The sequence below is a fragment of the Bactrocera tryoni genome, chromosome 5, assembly GCF_016617805.1.
Source record: "Bactrocera tryoni isolate S06 chromosome 5, CSIRO_BtryS06_freeze2, whole genome shotgun sequence".
NCBI classification, from domain to species: domain Eukaryota; kingdom Metazoa; phylum Arthropoda; class Insecta; order Diptera; family Tephritidae; genus Bactrocera; species Bactrocera tryoni.
The window spans coordinates 77,906,154-77,932,551 of NC_052503.1; the positions used below are offsets into that span (position 1 = coordinate 77,906,154).

The 26,398-nt window shown below is 31.5% G+C and overlaps 1 protein-coding gene and 2 long non-coding RNA genes across 4 annotated transcripts in view; 1 reads left to right on the top strand and 2 right to left on the bottom strand.

The window, feature by feature from the left end:
• LOC120777706 overlaps window positions 1-25,954 on the bottom strand; it is a 101,329-nt gene extending 75,375 nt beyond the window's left edge. For both annotated transcript variants that reach the window (XR_005705526.1, XM_040109185.1), the window contains exon 1: window positions 25,275-25,954. Coding sequence is in view for 1 of the 2 variants with exons in the window: in XM_040109185.1 (XP_039965119.1) it covers window positions 25,275-25,359 (85 nt within the window). In the remaining variant the exon portion in view is untranslated. The remainder of the gene's footprint in view (window positions 1-25,274) is intronic.
• Window positions 1-26,398, top strand: part of LOC120777708 — a 137,750-nt gene that overhangs the window by 45,346 nt on the left and 66,006 nt on the right. The window lies entirely within an intron of this gene.
• The window catches only part of LOC120777707, a 76,890-nt gene continuing 76,534 nt past the window's right edge, over window positions 26,043-26,398 (bottom strand). The window contains exon 5 of the long non-coding RNA XR_005705527.1: window positions 26,043-26,180. This is a non-coding gene — a long non-coding RNA (uncharacterized LOC120777707). The remainder of the gene's footprint in view (window positions 26,181-26,398) is intronic.

Sequence of the window (26,398 nt, forward strand, 5' to 3'; positions counted from 1 at the left end):
TTGTACAGCTGCTGACGTGCGTCTTCGATAGAAATGTTTTGCGGAAGATTTATGATCCTTTGCGCATTGGCAATGGCGAATACCGCAGTCGATGGAACGATGAGTTGTACGAAATATACGCCGACATTGATATAGTTCAGTGCATCAAGGCTAGGTCATGTTGTCCGGATGGAGGAGAACATTCCGTTTTATGCATATTACAACATAATATTTCCAGCATGGAAAAAATGTACGTTATTGAGAAAAATAATCTCAAAATGTAATTTTCACTGAGTTAATAATCCCTACTTTTTCACACAAAACAAAAATAATTCTCTATGTTTAATATGTAATAATTCTAAATTCCAAACTAAAAAAATACTTTCTAACTGATTTTTTTTCGTTTCACGAATAAACTCATAAATTAACCTTTTCTCTAAAAACGTATACATTTATAGTATGTGCTTGTTGGTATGCAAATTTGCAACAAAGTGAAAAATTGTGTGTTATTATTGCTGATTTACATACGCTGTTGATTGCACACTTAATTATAAATAGTTTTGAAACAATTTATTAACAAAACTCGCTTAGCCCGCAATATGTGGCGTTAACGGTGTAGATTATATTATTATAGTTTCATATATTGTTTGCATACTAATTAACAGTTAAAATAGTTTTGATCTGATTTTCATTGTGCAAATAATAAAAGCAAGTGAATGTAGTTAGGTGGGGAGTCAGAAATATGCAAAACTATTAATATTAATATTAATGAATATTTAATTAATAAAATGTAACTGTGCTAGTTATTTTTAAGCGGATTTAGGGCTGATTGACCTGAACTTTTTATAAAATAAACTTTTTTCTTTCATATTTGTAAAATAAGAGCGACTGGTGAATCGAACAAACAATTGGCGTAAAACAAAACAGACTGACCGAGAGCGATATAAAGCCGATATCATCTAATTTCGATTAACACTCTCTGTCTTTTGTTCTCTATATCTTTTTTACGCCCACTCCCGTTCGTTCCCTATCGTTCTCTTCTCTGGCTCCTTGTACCTTTATTTTACTCTCCTACTATAGCCCAGTTCACTCTTAGTAAGCAGTTAAGTGGCATATCGAGAACCCTTGAACTCACTCATAGCCAGCTCAATTACTTCAAAGCTATGCAGTAAAAAATGTTTGAAAGCAAATAAAAATATTTTTTTAATTTTCCAATTCTCCATCCGTGTTTATATTTTCCATACGCATTCCAAACCATTTTTACCTTGAAAAATTATTTATGTACCTTTTATCCACCAGCCGTAACATTCTAAACTATTAACTGACATTATTTAATTGCTTTGTCGTGCGACTTGCCACCACAGCTTTATCAAATATTGACTATACAAGTGACAAGCGTCATGACAAAAACGCGCTGGAAATTCCAACATTCCAGTGACAGTGTCAATGTTAAAACATCTGTTGGTTTGTGGATTTTGTTTTTTATACACTTGACGTTTTTGATATTACTATTATTGTACAAAGCTAGACTGACAGACTACATTTGAGAATAATAACGGCATTTAGGGTCTACTCTACATTAATTTTTTGTACTTTTCCTTGATCTGTGAATATGTGAAGAAATAATGCTGTTTAATATAATAGTAGTTAGGCCAAATATATGGCTTTTGGCTGGTATTTCACCTGGTTGTCAAACTAAAAGTATGACTTTCTCCGATTTGTTATTTTCTAGAAGCGAAAGTGTTGAGTTGGTTCTGTTTCATCTTCTTTCAAACAGCGGATTCGGCAGATGAATCTAGCAAAATGTTCTTACAACCATGGAAAGGTGGACTTTTCTGAGAACGAAGTGTTTACCAGAGCTTTTTCGATTTACAACAGGTCAGAAGGACCTTCCGACTGCACAGCTGTTGGTTCTTGAGCAACTTACTTGAGCAGCTTACTGAGCTGGTCGAAGTTCCAACACTCCAGGAGTGAAGCAAAAGAAGCCAACGGACCTCCTACCCGTTCATTTTTCAATTTTCGTATTTATTGAGATTAAAGTACGTATCTCAGCAGAACCATCAGCATTCCAGTTACCTACAATACTGTTGTGTGGTTGTCATTGTTTTTTTGGTGCTGTGTACAGGCCTCCAAACCAGTCTAATTATATGGTAACCCGATGCTAGAAGTAAATAGTCTAAGTAACATTTCACGAGCTCAAGGCTAATATAGCTCCTCTACTTTCGGAGTGGATAGTCACCACTCTGAGGGAGGCTGCGCTCTGGAGCAGTAGATTAGTGTCAAGAAAGTCTAAAACTGGAGCCGATGGAAAGTTCCCTGCAGTGTACTCCTCCAGCAACGTTCCACGCAAATTCTAATTCATAATAAAAATAGCTCACCGCCATACTTCTCCAGCGATTCCATGCATCTTGCGAGCGACAGCGAAGGCTAGACTCGGGGTTCTGGTAATTCAAATATTTTGCAATGAAATCAAAGTGTCTGAGGATTCCAGAGTGCTCTGACTCGCAGCCAACGCAGCTATTGGCGTTTCCGACAAATGAGAAGCAGCAAAATTTCAGCGCGATATCTCAAAAATTTGAAGAATAGCTCATATATTTACAGACAAACGAATGAACAGACAGACGGACCTGGCTAAATCGACTTAGCGCGTCATACTCTTCATTTATATTTCCCATTTGGTGTTACAAACTTCGTGGCAAACTTAATACACCCTGTTAAGGATATAAACAAATAAATTAAAGGGATATGAGAAAATATAAATTCATATTTAATAATCATTAAAAATGCTAACGAAGTCCAAAAAATCATGAAAAATATAAAATTTCGTTAAAAATCAATAAAAAGCGCGGCGCTTGTACACAATGCTTATGCCAAAATCAAAATGATAGTGACACCAAAAACAACAACAATAACAAACATATACGAATTGCAGCAGACAATGCACCGTACAAAGCTCCACACAGCAGCCAAGCTGCCTGTCGGCCTGCCAGCGCGCATGTCACTTGGCCACTTGAAACTTGTGTCATTATTAAGTCAACGCCAGCGAGAGCGCAAAAGCTTTAAACTGCACCAACAAATTTGCATGGAAATTTGGAGCTTAACGATTTGTTGACAACCGTGTTGGAGTATTGACAGCCAAAAATGGGCACGCTACGCATGAATGGCGCAGCGCTGTGAAGCAGTGCGGAACGACAACGCGGCGCATGCGCAACGACAACAAGACAGCAGACGATTGAAAAGCAGACAAGTATTTGTGGTGGCAGCATTTATGACTCAATGATGTCTAAAAATACTGGAAAGCCATAAACTAGTGTTAAAAAAAGATACGAATGAAAAAAATAACAAGAAAAAGTGGCTGCCATGCATAGCAATCAAAACGTGTGCCGTTAGTTTAATGGTGCAAAATTGATTTTACGCCTCATTATTTATTCGATTATATTTTTTATGGGATTTAATATTTTTTTTTGGATTTTTTGGTACACTACAGCAAAAATGTTTGCATACACAAGCACACCACAACCGGTTGCTTTGGCCTTTCGTGTGACCAAAACAAAACCGCTGATATTTTTATGCGCTGCCAGACTATTATTTATGACTATTCTGTGTGAGTGCTGTCGTTTTTGAGTTTTTTTTTTGTTTTGGATTTTTTTGTGGTTTTCAGCTTTGTATCTAATCAATATTGACAGTAGTAAAGGCTTTAATAAATGAGTTAATAAAATTTTAAATGTATGCAATTTTAACGACGATAATTGTTTGACAACAAAACGAGTCAAGATAAATGAAAAAAAAAAATGAAAATTGCAAAAACCTTAAAAAACTAAAAAAGAACCTTAAAAACAAAAATGGCAAAGAAAACAAAAAAAGTTTTTTTTTAAGTTTCAAATTTGAAAAAAATACATAGTAATGGTTGTTATTTCAATGAAGCCCGGCTAACTAACGCTTACTGGCCATTTGATTAGTTGCGCTACTTCATCAAACAGCCAAACACTTTCAATGTACATACATAATAATATATAGATTTCATAACTGATTCATAGCCTGTCGTACCACTTATGAATTTGATTGTTATTTAATTTTTTGCGCGCTTAAATAATATGCATATTGCATACAGGGTGCACCGTATTTGGTGTGGGTGTTGTCAAGCACTATAACTTTGACAAGTCTGTCTGACAGCTGTCATAAATAATATTTATGGATATTAGTTACAAGGAAATGCTTATTAATATAGCTGTCAATAATATTTTTGTAACACCCTGTGTACATTTTTTTTTTGATTTGAAAATAATATCTAATTTATTTCTTTGACAAGTCTGTCTGACAGCTGTCATAAATAATATTTATTGATATTAGTTACAAGGAAATGCTTATTAGTATACAGGTAGCTGTCAACCATATTTATCTAACACCCTGTGCAGAATTTTTTTTAAATAGTATCAAATCACTTTCCTGTAAAATATTGCAGCTTTTAGTGTATAATTGGACACTGACAGCTCAGTTGGCATATGAAAAAATATTTCTTAACTTATGTGACAGTAAAAGTGGAACGTGACCTACTAGAACAGAGCGACTCGTTTGACTTACACTGGGTGCTCTCAAGGGACTATAAACACTTACCGGTCAGAACAAATGCGTTTTTGGATTTTTTAATTTCTTTTTGTTTTGAAAAGGCATTTTATTTAAGAAATACCGAACATTCAATTCAAATACAAAAAAGATAGCTTGTCAAATAAAAAAGTTTCCCATACATGGATTTGATGCCGATAGTACCAACTATATGTTATAATGGTTCGATCTGAAATATTTCTTCGGTAGTTGTACTATTGCTTTAGGCAATAATATATGCCAAATTTCATGAAGATAGCTCGTCAACTAAGAAAGTCTTCCATACATAGACTTGATTCCAATCGTTCAGTTTGTATGGCAGCTATATGCTATAGAGGTTTGATTTCGACGGCTTCGACATATGAGCAGCTTCTTGAAAAGAAATGAACGTGTGCTAATTTTTAGTGTGACATCTCAAAAATTGAGGGACTAGTTCGTGTATATATAGAAAGAGCTTTTGCTACCAATTTCCGAGAGAATTCGATTCTCTAGTGTTTTGTTATTGAACGGTTTGTGGATATGTCATCAATTTTTGTGGGAATAGAGTTCGGATTTTTATTCCATCCATGTTGGTTAATGCCACTGTTATGTAGCTTAAGCTGAGAGGGTCGAAAATTTAAGCTATAATGTATACTATTGACAAGTCTGCTTACCTCAGCAAACATTGTCGGATCGTTTGACAATGTTTCTCGTTTATTTTTAAAAGAATTGCTATTGAAAACTTACATACATATATGAAAAATATATCTTGTTGAACCTTTCTTTTGTCTGGCAATGTTGACACTAAGTTGATTTATTTCTAACAAAATTTCCATCAAAAACCTACAAGTTGCTGAAACAGGTCTTGCAGCACCCACCTTTGTCTGACAACGACAAGACTAAGTAGTTATTGCGGCAACGCTCGAAAAGTGAAGATTTTTTATTTTAAAGTCAGATCTAAGTCATCACTTCACATTGCCGTCTTCTGGCAGAAGTAGTTCGCTAAAAGAATGTTCCTAACTTGTTCGCTGGGTTTCAGTGAGCAACTGCACTAGATTAGGATCGGTTCATTATATGGTATTTTACTGGTTTTATAAAACTTCAGAAGTTTATACCACTGATTATATCCATCAAATTTGTGAAATTGTCGTATAAGCAATGGTAGTTGTCTATGTCCAAAGGAAGTTGGTTGCAATTATTCTCATATAATGATCACTAGATTCAATTATTAGCAGCTACCAGTCATTCTCATTAGGTACTGACCACAATTTACACTATGAGGTCTTTAACTGCGTTTTATTTCGGTATGAAAGGAGCGCCTAAAATAACAAAATGATCTGTGGAGTCGTATAAGTATAAAATATTAGTTCTTCCAAACTTCGATGAAACCAAAAATCCAGTGGCATATGGAGCCTTAGCCTCAGTTCAGTTTCATATAAAAAAACATTTATTGTACCTCCGCCACACACCCTGTACCCAAAAGCTTATATGGTTCTGTGCGTTGACTCACTTCTCCGTTTTTACTGCCGTCACTCCCGGTTTAAACATTTATCGGGTATATATGTACATATAACCGCTTTGGCTAAGCGGTAAGTCCACTTCTGTCACCAATTAACATAAGTTTATATGCGTTTGGCATTTTTAATTTTTCGCCCCTTAACACAATTCACTTTCCATGGTATGGAGTAGTTTATGCTTTATTATGCATTTTAGGTGAGTTTGAATTATTTATTGAGCAGTCGGCGTGCGCGCGCGCGCACAAATACAAAAGCGCTCATTGGGCTCATATATTATTCATGCTGTGCAGTCGCTTGTGTTCGGAACTCGTTGCTGCCTTAATGGAGTTATTGGCAAACGGTTCAAGGTTATGGTTTGTTTACATTTTGGTTAAATGTCATTTAAATTGAGAGCGCACAGCTCGATTAAATCATTTTGATGTGATTTTTTGTTTTTGTATAAGAAATAGTATAATTTGCTTTTTATTTTTTTGTATTTTGGAGGAAAAAAAGATTGGCGAGAATTATGGGAACATACATATGTAATTCTTCTAAAGGCAGTTGATTTTTTTTTTAATTTTTTAAAAGTTAAACGTAATAAATAAATTTAAAAAAATATGCAAAGTTTAAAAAATTAAAATAATTATAAAATAACTTAAAAAATAGCATGAAATTAAAAAAAATTTGTACCAAAAAATTATTAAAATTAAAAAGATTCAAAAAATTAGAGAATTAAGAAAAAAAATATATATGTAGAATGCAAAATTTTAATGAAGATTAATTTTGAAATATTTTAAAGAAATTTAAAAAAACGCACGTAACATAAAAATAATAATTTTTATAATATAAAAAAATTACTAAATTTAAAAGATTAAAAAATGAAAGAATCAGAATTCGAAATTTCAATGAAGAAATTTCAAAATTTTTCCGCTTTCTAATTTTTTAAATTTTTGTTTTGAGCATAATATGGTTTTTTGTATTTTAGAAAAGAAAAACTCGAAAACTTTTTTGAATTTTATTTTCCAAGAAGAGTAAAATTTTTAAAATTTCCGCTAGCGTTTTGTGGGTTTCAAAAATTGAATTTGAAAAGGTTAAAAATATTTATAAATAAAAATTTAAAAAATTAAAATAAATAATTTAAAAAATTAATAAAAAATAAGAAATAAAAAATTTAGCAAAAATAAACAAAATATAAGAAACTAAAAGTAAATTTGTAAACATTAAAAAAAAATATATATAGTTAAAGAAAAATTAAGCAGAAAAGCACTTAATTATCAAAATATTTAAAAAATTAACTGAAAAAATTTAAATAAACTTAAATAATTAAAGAAATATATATATTTTATAAAATTATTAAAATAAGAAAAATTAGCATGAAAATTTGTAATAAAAGAATTTTCAAAATTTTTGACTTTAGATAATATAAAAAAAAATTTGATCTGAGCTTAATTTATTATTATTTGTATTTTGAAAAAAAAAAATTTGGGAAAAGTTATGAGGGTTTAAATTTCCTAAAACAAATAAAATTATTGGAAATTTCTGCTAGAATTTTTTTGGTTCCAAAGCTTGAATTTTGAAAGATTGACAATATTTTTTAAGTTGAATAAAACAAATTTTATTGTTTCCAAAATTTTAATTTGGAAAGAAAAAAATATATTTCCTAAGCTTAAATTTAAAAAATTAAAATAATTAAAAAACTTAAATTAATTAGTTAAAAAAAAATAAAAAATAAAACAAGCAACAAATAAAAAAGTAGAAAATTTTGTTTTCAAAAACAAAAAGCAAATTTGTACAAATTTGAAAAAAATGTAATTTAAAGAAATTAAGAAAAAACACTCTAATTATTAAAGGAAACATGATTTTGAAAATAAAATAAAAAATAATGTATGAATATATTGACGAAGAATTATGGAAGCTTAATTGAAAAGTTAAAAATTAATTTACAAAAATTATAAAAGAAATTTAACTTAAAAATTATTAAAATTTAAAAAATTAAATAAAATATAGCAAAAAAATTTTTAATGCAAAAATTTTCAAAATTAGTGGGTTTCTTAATTTTTTAAAACGTTGATTTATGTATAAATTGATTTTTTCTATTTTGAAAACAAATATTGGGAAAATTTATTAGACTTACTAATTTTCCTAAAAGAACTGAAAACTTTAATATTTCCGCACGAATTTTATTGGTTTCAAAATTTGTAAATATTAATAACTATTTAAAAACCTTTCCAAATTAAAAAAAAGAAATTAAAATAAGAAAGGAAATTAAAAATTAAAAAACACGGGTAAAATTAAATTTTTTTTAAATTAAAAAAAATATATAAAAATGCTCTTCCGATCTAAAAAACAAAAAAAGTTTCGTTAAAAAAATTATTAAAAATATTTAAAACAGTATTTTAAAAATGCAAAAAAATAATTATATAAATAATTTCAATGATAAAAGTTTCAAAATAAGAAAGAAAATTAAAAAGAAATCAAGTAAAATTAAAATAAATTATTAAAATTTGAAAAAAACCACGAAAATTTAAATTTATTTAAAAAAAATATTAGAAATATTTAAAATGAAATTTTGAAAATATAAAAAAGAAATAATATAAAAAGTTTCAATAATAAAAGTTTCAAAATAAGAAACACATTAAAAAAAATAAGTAAAATTAAAAACAATTATTAAAATTAAAAAAAAATATGTAAAAAGAACTTAAAAATTTTGAAATTTACTTAAAAAAAAATTGTTAAAAATATTTAAAACAAAATTTTTAAAGTATAAAAAAATAGTAATATAAAAAATTTCAATGATGAAAGTTTCAAAATAAGAAAAAAATTGGAAATTAAAATAGTATAAAATAACTTGAACATTTTTTTAAAAAATATTAAAAAAGTTTAATCAAGATTCTAAAAATTCAAAATTCAAAAATATTAACTTAAAAAATATTTATGAATAATGTTGCAAAATTTTCAACTTTTCTAATTCTCTAAAAATTTTAGTTGTGTCTCTGTTTATGTGTGCATAATAGTCAGCACAAAAAACAATTAAATTATACATTTGAAAGTAAAAAGCCATAAAACTTTGAATATGCCATTTGGTGACCACACTTTTTTCTTTCATAAATTTTGCTTTTAACATTTTTGCACTTTATTTGCATAAATTGCGCATTTGAAACATATGTCAAAAAAAATTAAAAAGAGTTATACCACTCTAAATATATTTTTCCATTTGATTTGCATTCAAATATTCCAACCACAAATAAAAACCCATTAAAATATTAACTACTGCTTGTTCAATGTGCTTTCGCAGAATTTGTTGTTTTTATGGGTCATTAGATATGAACTGTAACAGCATTTAAATCAAATGTGGTTTACTTTGGTTTTTGGAAATTTCGGCAAAAAAGCTTTTGACAAAGATTTTATTTAAAATTAAATTTAATAAAATTATGAATTATGTTGAAACAATTGAAGCAATGTGGCCTATTTTTACCTATAACTTGATGTTAAATATATACAACATCGGACTATATATTTCCAACTGTAATGAGTGAATACTGAATACCGAAAAATACCGCAAATCATAATTTCCGCACTTCAGATTAGTTTTAATTCATAAAATATAATATTTCGTATTTGAATGAAATTTGTTGAGTAAGATCCGATTAACATAAAGTGACCAATAATTGACGTAATTGCTCTATATATTTTCCAACCTACTCCTAACTGAATAAACTTACTACTGTGGGCAAAAAATAGTAAGACTTTTTAATTTAAATTTCGCGCGAAAACGCATTCGTCGAAGTATTTTTTTTCTGGGCCGACAATTCTTGGTTTTTGCTCCACGATGATGCATCGTCGCCCACTGCATTGATTCTCCGTAAGTTTTTCGCCAAATTTTTAACAAGTATTATGCCGCAACACCGTATTTATTTCCCTGATTTAGTTGAGTGTGAAACCGTTTTGAGCCAATTGAAGACATTAAACGTGAATCGCTACGCACATTGAGGGCTATTCCGAAAATTGACTGAAATTGAAAAATCGTTGGCACAAGTATATTGGGGCGATGGAGGGTTACTTTGAGGTGATCGACATAGACTTTGAAGAATAAATTAAGAATATTAAAATTATGAACAAAGTCTTACTATATTTTGCTCATAGTAGTAGGTATATGAGATAACTCGACGAAGTTAAGCGAGTAAGTGAGTAGGTTGGACTTAATGCAGTCTGGAATACTACCAAAAGTGGATGTCATCTGTAAAGAATATTCGTTAGCATAGTTGTAACGGGTATTTTTGCATTCATATGAATGTTGTATTTATAAACAAATATATGCCACATTTCCATTGCACATCTCTTAATATTGTCTAATTTTATGCGTCTTCACTCATAGATGATTATCTGTACACATATGTATATATACATATACGAGTATACATACATAAATATCACCTTACGCCTATATACTTTGTATGCCACAATTGCGCTAATTTCGCCCATTAATTTGCATATAAATGTCAAATCTTGCTAAATTAATGTTGGCAACATTTTTTGCTGCAATGATTTGTGTTGCATACGCAGACACATTTATCACAACAAAGGTGTAACGCGATAATTATACTTGTAAATGCATATAAAATAAAATGCAAAATAGCTTCAGGCAATTATGGATGATAAAGAACTCTTTTGAAATTATAATTTATGAATTTTGAAAATTGTTATTACTGAAACTTTTTATTATAGCTGAAATATTTTTTTTTTTTGTGGGTCGCTAGAGAGTGGTTGCTCGTTAATTATGCACTTAAGAGACTATATCCCATACAAAAATTTTCTTGAAATGATACCAATAAGCTGATGAAAATAGTTTCTTGTAGCATTTTTACTGGAGATCTGGAATCGGAGTTGCAAATTTTTTCAAATATTGTCACATATATGTATGTATATTTGAAAAAAACTTATTCATATTGCACATAACCTTAATACGTTGAGCATATCTGGTTTTAGTAAACAAAAATATAGTAAATTTCAAACTTCTGCTAACTTATTGAGTTTAAAAAGTCTGTCCTAATATTTATTTACTTATTATAAGCTTCAAAAACGCCAATAGCGTGTCAAAAACAATATTTGAGTTTCGAAAATAATAGTTTTTGAAAATATACAGGCGATACAACTAGTTTTTCTAATTATATGAAAATATTTCATCGATGGATATTTGTAAAGTTTTACCCAAATTGACTTAATTTCGTGCAATAGCCTCAAAATCTCAATTTTTTTGGGTTCAGTCAAAAATTACTTAGCTTAATACAATATTTTTTGCCTCGCATGCATACGAATTGGCTCCAGAAAGCCCAGCTTGTTGTTTATCTTTGCATCAGAAGCTGTTAAATGGTCAATGATGTTTCAAAACCAATATTTGAGTTTCGAATACAAAATTTTTTAAAATATCCAGGCAGTAAAAATGATTTTTGAAATCACATAAAAATATTTTATCGCTAGATATTTGTAAAGCTTTACACAAATTCACTTAATTTCGTATATAACCCCAAAAACTGAATTTTGGGTTCAGTAAGAAATTACCTTGGTTATTTCAATATTTTTTGCTTCACATATTTGCTGACAGGCTTCAAAAAGGTCTAACTGTTGTTTATCTCTGCATCCTATGCTTCGAAAATTACAATAACATTTCAAAACCAATATTGGAGTTTCGAAAACAATATTTTTTTGAAAATATCCTTTCAAAAAATCCGTTTTTAAATTATATTAAAATATTTTATTGATAGATATTTACATATCTTGGTCCTTTTTGTCTTCATCTCGTACATAATCTCCAAATTTCGAAATTTTTTTGATTCAAAAAAGAGTAACCTAGCTTTTCGCTATATTTTAAGTTTCGTATGTGTACTCATTCATAGACTTCAAAATGGTCACCTTGCTGTTTTTCTACTCATCATAACCTTCGAAAATGACAAACATGTTTCGAAAACAATATGTTTTGAAACTATCCGGGTGAAAAATCCGTTTTTGAAATCTTATAGAAATATATATAGAGCGATTTTTTCTCAGGTTCATTCTAATTGCCTTTATCTATTAAGATTCAGATATGTAATGATGGCTGTCAAAAGATCGGTTTCTGCTTTTCTATATACTCTATGCTTCTAAAACTGTTTTGTTTTCAAAAATTTAGATTTTTTGAATTTCAAAAATCTATGTTTTGACGTTAAAAATCTTGATTTTCGAAATTAAAAATTCAAAAAAGATCAAAATTCTAGATTTTTTAAAGTCCAAACTGAGATTTTTGGAATTCAAAAAATTTAGATTATTGAAATGCTTAGTTCAAAAAATTTTCAAAATAGTTCTTCGCTAATAAATTTATGTCGATCTGAGCACGAAAGCTTCACTATCATATAATCAAAAAAGCTTAGAGTTTGCATCGTGATTAAACTGTAAACATCAATCTTGATTTGTTTAACCAACCAGAGAAAAATTTTTGAGAAAATATCATATGCTGACTTTCTCAATTATTTCAATTGACTTAAACATTCGTTAATGGTATTTATCCACTCAAAGTTCATATGTTTCGAAAATGGTTTTCAACTGAAGAACGAAAAATACAGAAAACGGTTTTGAACTTATTTTGATGACCTTTTTTCATAACATGTTTGTATACAGATAATTTCATCTAATTTCTAAACTATTTTCTCAACAAAAAAATAAATTGCCTAGAAAAAATATTAATTCAATATCATACTATTATTTTTTTGCTTCTCTTCAATCAAATATGTGTTTATATTACCATTTCCCCCCTCAGTTATAAAAAAATACGCTCGCTACTTTTCACCGTCGCCGGTTTTCTAATTTCACCTTCGCCTGACAAAAAGCAGCTGGTTCCGCGCGACGGCCAAAAATCACGCAATCAACACATTCCAGCGGCAAATTTAGTATGCCGTTATATTTTCAGCTTTTTTTCGGTTTATGAAAAACCGCTCATGAACTTATCAAAGTCACTCGAAACACAACAAAATCTATATTTTATTGTTTTTCATATTTATAATTTACTCGACAACACGACCATATTGCATGCGTCTGTGCGCACCTCTAACTCGATTAACATAATTTTCCGCTTTAGTGTCGAAAAATTAAGCTCCAAACACCTCCTTGTATTTTCCAGCCTTCACACTAACCCCGCCAAACCATTAATAATGACCTTGGCATGCCTACAATTGAAACGCATAAATCAGATAAACACATGCATAATGAAGAAATTAGCTCAATACGCTTGGTTTTTGGTTTTGAAAGCACAAAATTAGACAAAAAAAAATATTAATAATTTTATTTTGCGCGCCTTAAGCAGGAAAATTAGTCGTATTAGTGTATTAAAATATTTCTTGGCAAATGTTGATTATTAGCAGGAAATAATTGTGTGCGCTTTAAGGTTGGGTACATACTATGGAATTTATTTTTGTGGAAAATTTGTGCAAAAAATTTAATATTTTTTTTTTGTAGCGATATGTAAAGTGTTACTTTCAGGTGCTTTTTCTTGCCAATATTGCAGTGTGAGGCCAGAGATACATATGTACTACATGGAGATTTTTTGATCGAATTCTAGGTATAAAATATAGTGCATTTCTTTAGTGGATACAATCAAACTATTGCCTTTAAAGCACACTTTTCAGATATACGACTTATTGTAGGCACTTTGAACTACTAGAGTGCACTCAGCCTTATATAATATTTACAAATTTGAACACATTTTCCTGATACTATTTCGCTGTGAGGCTGGGTGTAGACTATAGCGTGTTTTTTGCTAAAATAATGAGAAGAAAGTATGATTTGATAGCAATAACTGTACTGTAACTTTCAGGTACTATTTCTTAAAAATATTGCACTGTAAGGTCACCATAGGGTCGGATGTAGATCACTAAAATTTTATGTTAAAATTGTGAGTGTAAAATGTAGCGTATTTCATTGTTGGAGACAAACAAATTATTGCCTTTAAAGCACACTTTTCAGATATACGACTTATGGTAGGCACTTTGAGCTACTGGACTCAGCCTTACATAATATTTGCAAACTTAAGCACATTTTCTTGCTAATATTTTCTTAATAGTATTGCTCCATGAGGCTTATTAGAATATAGTATATAGTATATGTATATAGTGGAATATAGTATATACAAGTATCTCTGGTGGAGTAAAACATATACTAATTTTTGTGGGAACCTTAAACTCGTAGAGTGTGCACCCAGCCTTAAACTCAGCACTCAGTAAAAATAAACATGAATTGCGTTTGGAATTTTGTTTTTGAAAAGTTCAGTAATTAGCTGCGAGTGAAAGTTAAAAGTAGATAAAAATAAAAAAAGTAAAGATATCAACAATCTTAAATAAAAAGTTAAAAAAATTTAAAAAAATATAAAAAAATTTAAAAAATATAAAAAATATAAAAAAATTTAAAATAAAAAAATAAAAAAATTTAAAAAATAAATTAAAAAAATAAAGAAATATAGAAAAATGGGATATAAACAAATTTAAATAAAAAATGAGTAGTAAAAAAAATGTTAAGAAAAAAATTCCTTCTGTTTTCATAACCAACAAAGTGAGCGACGTGAGCAAATGAGTAACAACAAAAAAATAAAAATTAAGTGAGCAGTTCGCTAAGTAATCGCACAATTATGTGACTAATCGACTTTAGGAAAATAATTGAAAATTTTCGAGAAAAACAACACTATTTATTTAGCGGCTAAAATGTGTATTAGCCAATGTTTTGCTACTTAAATATCATGCTGATCCATTAGATAACTAATTATACGGCTTTGCGTGTGGGCGTTCCCACGCGTTTGGCACTGAGAATTAGAAGCTTCTTCTGCACTTTTTTCGTTTATCGAAATTTGTTGTTAGCGTTGCCGTTATATGTGCCGTTCAAAGCAAGAAATTGTGTGTGAATTTTGTTTATGTCAGCTTCTCGTGTTGTTTTCTTTATTACCTTAAATACTTTGGTGTTTTCTCTGCCACTGAATATGTATGTAGGTGTATCAGCACATCTGCAGCATTGACGTCACAATATCATGATCAACAAAAATAATTTTGTAGCAAATTTCTGTTTTGTGTGTACCGCTTTTGCTTTGTTGTTGTTGTTGCTTACTTAAACGCAAATTGACAGTATTAATAGTGTGTCTTTTAATTAGCTGATTTAAGGTGATTTATGTCGAATATGTTCGCACATTAAATGTAATAAATATATTTTTCGTTTTAAGTGAGTATATTAAGAGGTGAAGAGAGATGTATACAGGTGTCTTTGAAGACGAAATAATTTAATTTATGAGTGAAATCACTTAAAATGCATTTGAAAATAAATTTTACTGACACTTTTCCAAGATGAAAAGTGATTGATTTGTATAAAAAACAACAAAAAATTGTTAACTTCGGCTGTACCGCAGCTAAAGAACCTTTCACAGTTGAATTTACGACACAAAAGGGTATAAAAAGATTTTTATCTTGATCTTGATCGTGCAGTTTGTATGACAGCTATAAGCTGAAGTTGTCCAATCCGAACAATATTTTCGAAGATGGTAGAGTTTTCTTGGACAACAACCTACATATATCAAATCTCATGAAGATAATTTGCCAAATCAAAAATATTTCCGAAAAAGAATTAGTTTTTATCGGGCAGTTTGTATGGCAGCTAGATGCCATAGTGATCAGATCGGAAAAAAGTTTTTGGGGATCATACCGTTATTTTTAGTAATTATCCTTACCAAGTTTCGTGACAATATCTAGACAATTAAAAAGTTTTCCATACAAGAACTTGATTCCGATCATTCAGTTTATATGGCATCAAACGACTTGGCGCATTTTACGTCAAGATCTTACATTGAAAGCGTACAAAATACAGCTTATGCACGAACTGAAGACACTCGACCTTCCCAAGCGACATCGCTACATTCCAAGGGCTCTGGAAAAGTTCCAAGAAGATCCGACGTTCTGAGCCAAATTTGGTTTGGCGATGAGGCCCATTTCTGGCTCAGAGGGTATCTAAACAAGAAAAATTGCCGCATTGGGAACGAATAGGCACCTAAGGAGATTCAAGAGCTCATCCATCCATCATTTCATCCAGATAAAACAACGCTTTGGTGTGTTTTGCGGGCCGGTGGAATCTTCGGTCCATATTTCTTCAAGAATGTTGCCGGTGATAACGAAACAGTCGAATGGCGACTCTTATGGCACCATTATATCCGACTATTTGATACCTGAAATGGAAGCACGTGATCTCGGCTACATTTGGTTTCACCAAGACAACGTAACTTTCCACACATCGCATCAATTAATGAATTTATTGAGAGCACAATTTGGTGAGTGGATAATTTCACGTTTTGGGTCGGTCGAAATGTTGGAGCGAGTCACCGAAAATTGGACTCAACAGATGGGCCATCTGTTGCAATAGAAGAGACTCAAATGCAAATAATTTTCCTGCATCCACTTTTTTCTACAATTTCAAGCTTTCCGCTCTATCTCAAAAATTCTGTTTATTCTTATATTTCCTTCACTTTTAACTATTGACTATAAGTGCTTCATTCGCTAAAATTACATGCCTTCCTTCCTTTGCCGCATTCCGCTTAATGCACTTTATGGTGACCGTCACATTACAGCGGTGCGACCATCAATCAACGCCTCACCTTGTCCGCTAACGAAGCGACAAGAGTAATTGTGTTCCTGTGTCAATAGTGGCAACCACGGTGATCAGTTATGTTGCAAGCACTAGTTTTTATTTCAACATAAATTTATTTACTGCATTTTTGCATTTCAAGTAACAAAAAACAAAAAAAGTAAAACACTTGAATGCATAGCGCGCCATGAAAAATGGTGCTAGTGTGTATAGTACAGAAGAAATCTACATACCCACAACTAAATTCGATTAACCGGCTTTTAGTGGGTAACCAGGTTTGTAGGTGCTAGCGCAGCTATATTTCATATTATATATTTCTTGTCACTTTTTTTTTAAATTGACTTCGCAAGTGCCAGACCTGTAGGTGTACGCCGTATAGACACACCCGCTCGCTTACGGTTGCAACGCGCCGGTAAGATTTTGCTGGTCATTTGTTGTCGGTTTTGTTAGCGAAGGTGTCTACCATGACTTTGAATTGTTGCTGAATTCAGGGTTTTCCACTTTCAGTCGCCACACTTAGATAAACAGGCTGTCAAATTGCAAGCTGTTTGTTAATTTTGCCTACACTATTGTGCGAAATAAGTTTTTATAATCAATTATGGCGCACGCAAATGTGGTGGATTAGCGCAACTAGCTGATGTAAGCTGATCCAGTAGGGAAAAATTGGAATATTTTACATGAGTTTTAAATTTGTTTACCAATTTATAGTATTTTCAACACTCTGAGAGAGATCCAGTTGGAAAAATTTGAAATATTTTACATGAATTTGAATTTTTAACACTCTGAAAGAGACCCAGTAGGAATAGTTTAGAATATTTTACATAAATTTTAAATTTTTTTTACCAATTTATAAGCTTTTTTAACACTCTAAAAGAGATCCCGTAAAAAATTTGGAATATTTTACATGAGCTTTAAATTTTTGACCAATTTATAGTCCTTTCAACACTTTGGGAGAGATCCAGTAGGAAACATTTGGAATATTTTATATGAACTTTAATTTTTGAACTAAGTTATAGTCTTTTTAAGACACTGAGCGAACTTTACGCTATAGGTTCTAACCTTTTTATAGAGCTTGGACTGTTTAATACCCACATAAATAGAGAAAACTACTTGAACTAAAAAAATATTTAAAAAATATGTCTAAAATGTTTAGACGTCTTATTTAGTCGCCTCTATATCCGAAAGATGCTAACTGGGTTTATTCAAATATTCATAGCGGTAAAAATGGTCTTCCGTACCCCTGCTTAGTTCCAATCAAAGTGGTCCGCTTTGTTGACAAGCTATTTCAAAGTGCCTTTACAACTCTTTCGGTTTTCGCAATAAAACTTGTCACTGATGACCTCCACCGCTTAGAAGACGTCTAATGTTTTTTTAAATAAACAAAAACGTGAACCTTTGCTGCGTCGAAGCTAAAATTCCGTTGATAAATAAAGAAGTTTCCAGCAAAGAACATAATTTTGATTCGCCAGTTTATATCGTAGCTATATGATATAGTGTTCCGATCTGGAAAATATGTTCGTAGATGATACCTCTGCCTCGAAAAATAATATGTGTCCAATTTCTATACCTTCAAGAACCTTTGACCTTCGTCAAATAAACTAATTTTTCTTACAAGAATTTAATTTTGAACCTTCAATTTATGTGTCAGCTACACGCTATAGTAGTCCGATCTGGAAAATATCTTCGAATATGTTACTTGTGCCTCGAAAAATAATCCGTGCCAAATTTCTTCAACATATCTTTTCAAATAAAAAAGCTTCCCATACAAGGACTTGATTCCGATCGTTCAGTTTGTATGGCAGCTATATGCTATAAAAGTTCGATTTCGATAGATTCGACATATGAGAAGCTGCTTGGAGAGAAATGTATTTGTGCAAAATTTCAGGGCGATAGCTCAAAAAGTGAGGAATTGTACTCGTGTTTACAAACAGACGGATGGACTTAATGAAAACGACTCAGCTCCTCATGCTGATCATTAATAAATATATTTTGTAGGATCTCTTACGTTTATTTCTGGGTCTCACAAACTGCGTGGTAAACTCAATATACTTTATTCAGTACATCAAAATTAAACAAATGGCGAAAGTTGGTAGAAGGCAAGGTCTCAAAGTTTGCCGGCTGCTTAGAGGCTGTGTTAGAACTTAGTAGAACTTCGGTTATGTATCGATTTCCGAAGATCATAATAAAATTGTTTATCTAGCATCTTTATGATGATCTTTCACCCTCATTACGTATGATAAGCCTCCAAGTCAGCGTGAAACTTCTCATGAGCTCGAGAGACGTTCGAAGTTTGCTTGTAAATTCCCGATCTTAACATCAAAGCACCCACGGCACTAGAAGATAAGCCCTAGGAGTAAAATATGTTAGACACAAAACATTATATACACATTTTGGTCTCGTACGTACTTTGTGCAACCCTACTGCGGTGGCTTAATTTCAACGACTGTTTACACAGCAAAATTGCCGGCCATGGCCTATATTAAGGTTTTCGCCAAGTTTGCACATTAAATTGTTTATATTTGCATTTAAGTGTAGGTATGTATGAAAGTATGTATGTATGAGTGTATGTATGTATGTAGGCACTTATGTATGTATGCATGCGAAGCTAGGTGTATGTGTGAATACGCCTAAACACCTGTGCATTTCCTTGAGCGCTAAACAAATGCGCAGACCTGCATAAATGTAAACATTTTTTGCGCCGGCCACTTCAACCGTTGCAAAAGCAACAACAATGCAGTGCTTTCCATCAAAAAGTCATAACAACAGCCAACGCAACGCTTTTGTTGTAATTGTAAAATTTTATGTTCTGGCAAAATGTAAATGCGTGTACAAAGTAAATGCGTTATGTACCGCACCACCCCGCTCCGCGGCTGTCTACCAAAACAGCGTACGCTGATCGATCGATTGATTGTTTGCTTTGATCGCGTCCCCATGTGAGCGCCGAAGATTGCCGCAAGCAAAGCAAGACCGTTGGGAGTGCTAATGCATGTGTATGTGTGTGTGTGTGTGCGTGTTATTGCACGCACGAAAACATTTTTGGGTCAACTGAGCGCAATGCCGAAAACAGCAAAACGAAGAAGAAGCAGCGTTATGTGCGTAAACAGCAGCCGAAATTTGGAGTGGCAGCGCTAAGAGCGGGTGCGGCAGCGTTTGTATGCTTGTATGTACGTAAATGTGTGTGCGCCTGCAGATGATACAGCAATTATGAAATGGGATCGCTGGATATTGCAAAACATCAAATCAAGTGGTAGTGTTCTCAATTTGCTTCTTCTTTTTCTGTTAACGAAATTCGGTACATTTTTCAGATAAACAAACAGAAATCATGGCATTTTTCGTCGTCTGGCACTTTATTGGGTTGGTTGACCCCAATTGGAAGACAGCGAATCATTGTTTTGTCTATGCGTAAGCCTAAATAAGAGATATCATTGTATACGCTTCAAATAAATTGGAGTGTCTGCATTAAGATTTTTTTGTTTTTGAGAACTCAGTACTTTTGGGTGATGAAACAGAAGTTGTGAACTTTGGTCTTAAGAACAGCTTTAGACTAGAACTCATGTTCGAAGTGCACGAGCTTGCGACAATCCCAAATGATAAAACGACCCAAAATTTAAGTAACTAGAAGTTTCCCGTAGAAGCTGCTAAATTTCTTGGATCTCAGTTGAAAACTCCGGTTCATAAACTGCCATTTATGGGAGAGAAAGTCAAGAAGCAGTCTTGAAATCATAGTATCTTCCAAATTATTTGCGAAATTTTTTTGCCGCTTGAATAATCAATAATCCGTTTCGATCTAGAGCAAACAGAGATGCCCTTAACGTATTAAGAATATTCAGACGACCATCGGCTCTATTTAACCTAAAGGAAGGAACCTGGATTTTTATCTGTTGATGGCCTGTCAACACTGCCGCCTTCTGCCAAACTATTTGCGGAATATTTTCTGCCGCTGGAATAAGCAATGAGCAGTTTCGAACTAGCACAAATGGGGAGCTGTTTACCTTAACACTTAAATAAATGTTAGTTAGTATATTCAGCTACTTTTCCGATTTTCTCAAGAGAGAGTGAGATAACATTTAAGAAGTGAAACGATCAAATTTGCGATTTTTAACAAAATTTCTAACATCTTCTACACCTTGATTTAGAAGGCAGTAATAAATGCGGCATAGTCGGAAACTAGGAATTGAAAATGAAAAAAAAATATTGAAAAAAACATTTCGAAATTTATTTGAAAATCATTTTTAAAATTTTGCTACTTTCAAAAACCATCGTTACATCCAAAACTTTGTTTACGAAAATTATAAAAAAAAATTTTCGAAATTTATTTGAAAATAATTTTTAAAATTTTGCTACTTTCAAAAACCAACATCACTTCCAATATTTTATGCAAACAAAGTTAAATGTGCAAAGTACAATAATATTGCAGCAATTTCTAAAATAAGCACAAAAATATTGATCCAGCAAAAATAAAAAACACAGCACCATTAAATGGCAGCACAGCACATTAGCCCGCCAAAACCACATACAATTTGCCATTAATGCAGTCTACTTGTGTTTATGTATGTGATTGCAGCACACGCCACCAGTTGGCACGCAATTATGACGCCACCAATCCCACATACATATACTACATATGTATGTATATGTGAAGACATTTTCCACCGACCAATGGACGGCACACTGACGCAGCAGGCAGCCTTTAGCCTGCTCTAAGCAAGTCGCCGACGCCGCAGGTCAGCATGCCACTTGATGACGCCACAATGGACCAGCGGCAGTGGCCTTTACCAATGGCTGGCGAAGTTTAAAAAGCGTCCAGTTGGCAAGCACATCTACGACACACTCATATGTATATGTATGTCTGTGTGTGGTTGTTGCAAAATTTCCTGTGTTAATGTTTTCTCTCTACCGCTTTAATTATCGCTAAACAATTGCGCAAATTTTCAATTTATTTATTTGTTTCTGTATTTTTTTCTTGTATTATTTTGCATAGCAGAAATTTTTCATTTATTGCTTCGGGGCATTTGTTACTTAATTTCCCAAGAATTTCCCGCAAAAAACATAAACAAAAATGTACAAAATCAATAATTGCGGTGGATAAGTGTTGTTGTTTTCATATAAAGCGGAAGTGGAAACAATTAAATGTTGCCCCAGTTCAAAAAATTTACTCAATTTAATGTTCTTCTGGATATTTGCAAATAGATTTTTGTACGTAAAATTGTTTGCTAATAAATGAATGAAACAGAACTGAATGAGTTGAAATCTTAAGAGGTGTAAAAGTAGATTTTTGAAGAGCACTAACCTAAAAGACTTGATAACCAATGATTACTTCACAACCAATCTATTGTGTGATATGTTCTGATATTGCCAAATAGCTTAGAATACCGAAGAATACTCGCCACCTCAGTCATTTCAACTATTTGAGGCTACTTTCCCATGACTAAGAGCATTGTAAAATTCTTAATAGTTTTATCGTTCATTACCTAGGCAACACTTAATGACTTGTGGACTTCAAGGCAGACAGTTCGGACACTGAAAACTTCGACCTTATTTCTTAATCTACTGGAACTCTGTTTTCTGAACTGAAGCTTTTGGATTTGGTTGAACCCTGAGCTAGTGATCGAGTTATTCCGTCATCTGAGTATGTGGCAGTGACACTATGCAGAAATGGCTGACTGGTTTATGCTGAGATGGTTCCTTCAAAAGCTCTAACTTTTCTTAACTAGATTAACCTGAAGACTCCTTTCGTCACCAATAAAGCAAGATATTTGTATTGCTTGAGCATAAATAAGTCTCATATTGAGGCGTTCTCACACAAGGCTTTAAAATTTCTTCTATTGTTTACACTTTCGCGGAAGCTTGGTCAGCGCTGGTACACCATCGGTACATACACTGTCGCAAAAGCCTTTTGGCACAAGATCGATCGCAAGAGATCTAGTAAGGCCAGCCTCTCCCTATTGGCGTGCACGAAGTAAGGCTGGGAGTTCTACCAGACGCCATCTGCAGAAGCTGCATGCAAGAAGATGAAGTGAAAACACCTTCCTTCTTGACTTGACTTGACTGCCCCGCGTTTGGGAGGTCAAGACTTAAGCACTTGAGAGCGCACACACATCTAACCTAACATAACCTACACTTTTTGATCTTTTTGAGTAATGAATCGTCATAAACAGTAATAGCCCTACTGCCACAAGCTGCATTATTTGAGTCTTGCAATGTTTGTGTGACATTATTTTTTTCCTTTGGTTACTAATTCTCACACGGTTTATGCAAAACCTATTATAAGTAAATTGAATATGAAAGGTATGGATGTTGTCTTTGTACTTGATATTTTTGAAAAACTAGTTAAATACTTACATACAACTATTATATGTGGACATTTTTTCGGTCCTCAGATAAACGCCTCTATATACTCAAGTACATCCACATACATTACTTGACAAGGAACGGACAAAATTAAGCTAACAAATTACACCATAAACAGCGCAGCAACGACGATCCACAAATAATGTGTCAAGCGTAAACAAAATAATAACAAAAATATTTTATTTTTTTTTTAAAAAAAAAAAGCTCATAAACAACTCGTTGATGCTGAATTATAGCAAATAATTAAGCGATTTTCATGTGATTTCCGACCGCTTAACGAAGAAAACGAGAAATCTTCAATTAATGCGCGACACTCAAAAGCTTCGAAAATTGTGACACCATAAACATATGTTGCAATTGTTTTTGTATTTAACATTTTTTAGTGTTTTCATTTTCAATATTTTCTTGCTTTAATCGCCTCGCTTACGCGGCTTGACATTGTCACTGGCGAGTGGCGAGTGCAAGCGAGTCTTGCCGTCAATTGAGTGCAGCGGCGGGCGCCCACGCGACATAAATTTCGTTCTTTTTTTGTTTTGCTCAAAAAGCGGGTGGCAATAAGTGCTTGCTGGCAGAAGTTTATGAGCGTGATATATGGCGGGTTATAACAGACGTTCATATGTGTGCTTATTGCTTATTAAATTTTTTATTTATACGCCTTTTTGTGCTGGAGGGTGTCAAGAAAAGGCGGGGAACTTAAGAGCTTTAGTTCACGAAGAGTGGCTTATTAAGCGATCCCTTTGATTTTGTGCTAAAAACAAGCGGTGCATATAAATTAAATTGAAAGTTGTGTGATTTTTTGTATATTTACAAGCATTGTATGTATGTAGACGTTGATGTGTTTTTGTGGAGATTGGTAGGCAGGGTGTTTATGAAGTTATCGCCCTTAGAAAACAATAGTTTTCCATTAAAATTAATATTTCTTACGATTTTGCTTACGTTTTGACGAATTGGTTACATATTCTAACAAATCTTATTTTGAAATGTTCATACAAGTCTAGTTGCAGATATTTGGAGAATATATTTGTAACTATATATAAATATGGGGTATTGCTTTGATGTGTTTTGAAATCTGCTAAATAAAGACAATACTGAAAAAAAATTGGTGCATAATTTTTCAAAAAATTCTCAAAAATTCAGAAAGATTAAATACAGAGTTTTCTGATTGCGTTTTTCCATTAAAAAATCAAATTTATTTTTAGAAAATTTTATATTTTTTTATACTTTCGATTTTTTTTTTCAAAATTTCAGAAAAAATTTTCACAGGTTTTTGATTGTATTTTGTCAATACTGCAAAACTGAAAAAAATAGTATATATGTACATTTTTCAAACAAATTTCAAAATTTCAGAAAAATTAACACAGTTTGTTGATTACATATTTTCATTAAAAATATTGACTTATTTTTTGAAAAATTTTAAATTCTGTTTTAAATATTTTCGATTTTTTTTTAATTTCAGAAAAACTGAAAAACTAAATTTCACTATATAATAAAGGTAATAAATATAATCTTTTTACATATTTTAGAATATCTTTGTAATATTTTTTTCAAAATATTGATATTTTTGAAAAATTAATATTTTTTATAACTTTCAAAAAATCAATGAAATGGATATTTTTTTAATACTTTCGGTTTACTGAATTACAGATTTTTTCCAAACAATTTTCTAAAAAAAAATTATAAAAGTTAAAAAAAAAAATTTTGATTTTAGTTTTCAACGTATTTAAATCCATTTTCCAATATTATAGGTAATTAAAAAAGAAGTAGTTTTGAAATATATTCAGTGTATTAAATTTAAATTATATTTTCAAAATTTTTTTTATTTTTGAAAACTTAATCGAAAATATTATTTGTTATATATTAAAAAAAATTCTAGAAGAATTTATTTCAGAAAAAAAACAAAATTTTTAACTTAAATAAAAACGTTTTCAAGTTTTTTGGTTTTTTGAAATTTTTTACTCGATTTGAATTTCAATAATTATATTTTGGTTTTACATTTTTTATTTTTTCAATTTACATATTTTTTATTTAATAATTGGCTTACATATTTTTTGTTTAATATATATTTCTAAAAACTATTTTTAAATGGTTGAAGGTTTCAGTATCCTTCCACTTGGTTTATTTGTTTTTTTTTTCTTATTTTATTTTTATATTTTTTTAAACTTGATTGCTATTTTCTTGTTGTTTTTGTATGCTAGTAAAGCTAATTTCCTTATATCTAACACTCACCTGCTGATTCATTGCATTTCACTTCGAGCACCAAGAGGGCCAAAAGCAGCCAAGTAATGTGATAAGCAGCCTTCAGATTTGCCATATTTAGTGATTTAAATAAGCAGTCGTTTTATTAACTAATAACGATTAGTTTGCAGAAGAGCAAAAACTCAAAATTAATTGTAAGCAATTTGAAATTTTGTTCCAAAGAATGATTTAAATTATTATTTTTTCTTAATTTTATTTTATTTCTTTTGTTTTTCTATGTGACAACTTTAACACTTCTTGCACTTTACACCAACACCGACGCACACTTTCCACTTTAGTGCCAGCACTAAGACACTACTTGATCGCGCGAAAATATGATTCTTATTGAATTTTTGTGGAATTTCGCGAGCGAGTAAATCAAACGCCAATTGAAATGACCTCTGGCGCTTAGGTGTTTGCCTCTCACTCCCTCCGACGCCCTTTGCTTTTGCACTTGCTGCACAAATTCATTTGTTGTTGGGGTTTGTTGATTCGTGTTTGATTGCTTTGCCGGCGTTTTGTTTGCTCGCACGAGGTTTGTTTGTCTTTGTGCGAAGAAATTGTTGCGCTATTCCAAGTGCTCGCTCTTCCGCGCGCCCTCTTCGCCTATTAAAATTTGCTAATTAATAAATTAAAGCAAGCGTGTCGGCAATAATAAATATTTTATGTTATTTTGCTTGGCAATTGAAAAGTATTTTTGCACTCACTTATGGATTTATTTAATTTGCACATAGAAACAATTAAATTTTTCTTTTTCTAGTTACTTAAACATGTATAAATACATATGTGTGTATATATAATATGTTGGATTTCGCACTATGATTTGTGGTTCTTATATTTCATAGACATTTTTATGGCTGCTGTTGCATATTTGTTGAACTTTGGTAGACGCTGTGACTGCAAAGAAACATAGAAGATGAAAAAATTGATTAGAACATATGCAAATGACAATTAGAAGTGCTTACGGCAAAAAATTATTAAATACAAAAAAATATTAGAAGTAAACTTACAAACATTTTTTACATTTATTGCTTAGTTTTTTTTTTTTAAATAAATTTCTTGGTTATCCTGAGCAAAATAAATTTAAATTAGTGAATTGTATGTATAATAATTTG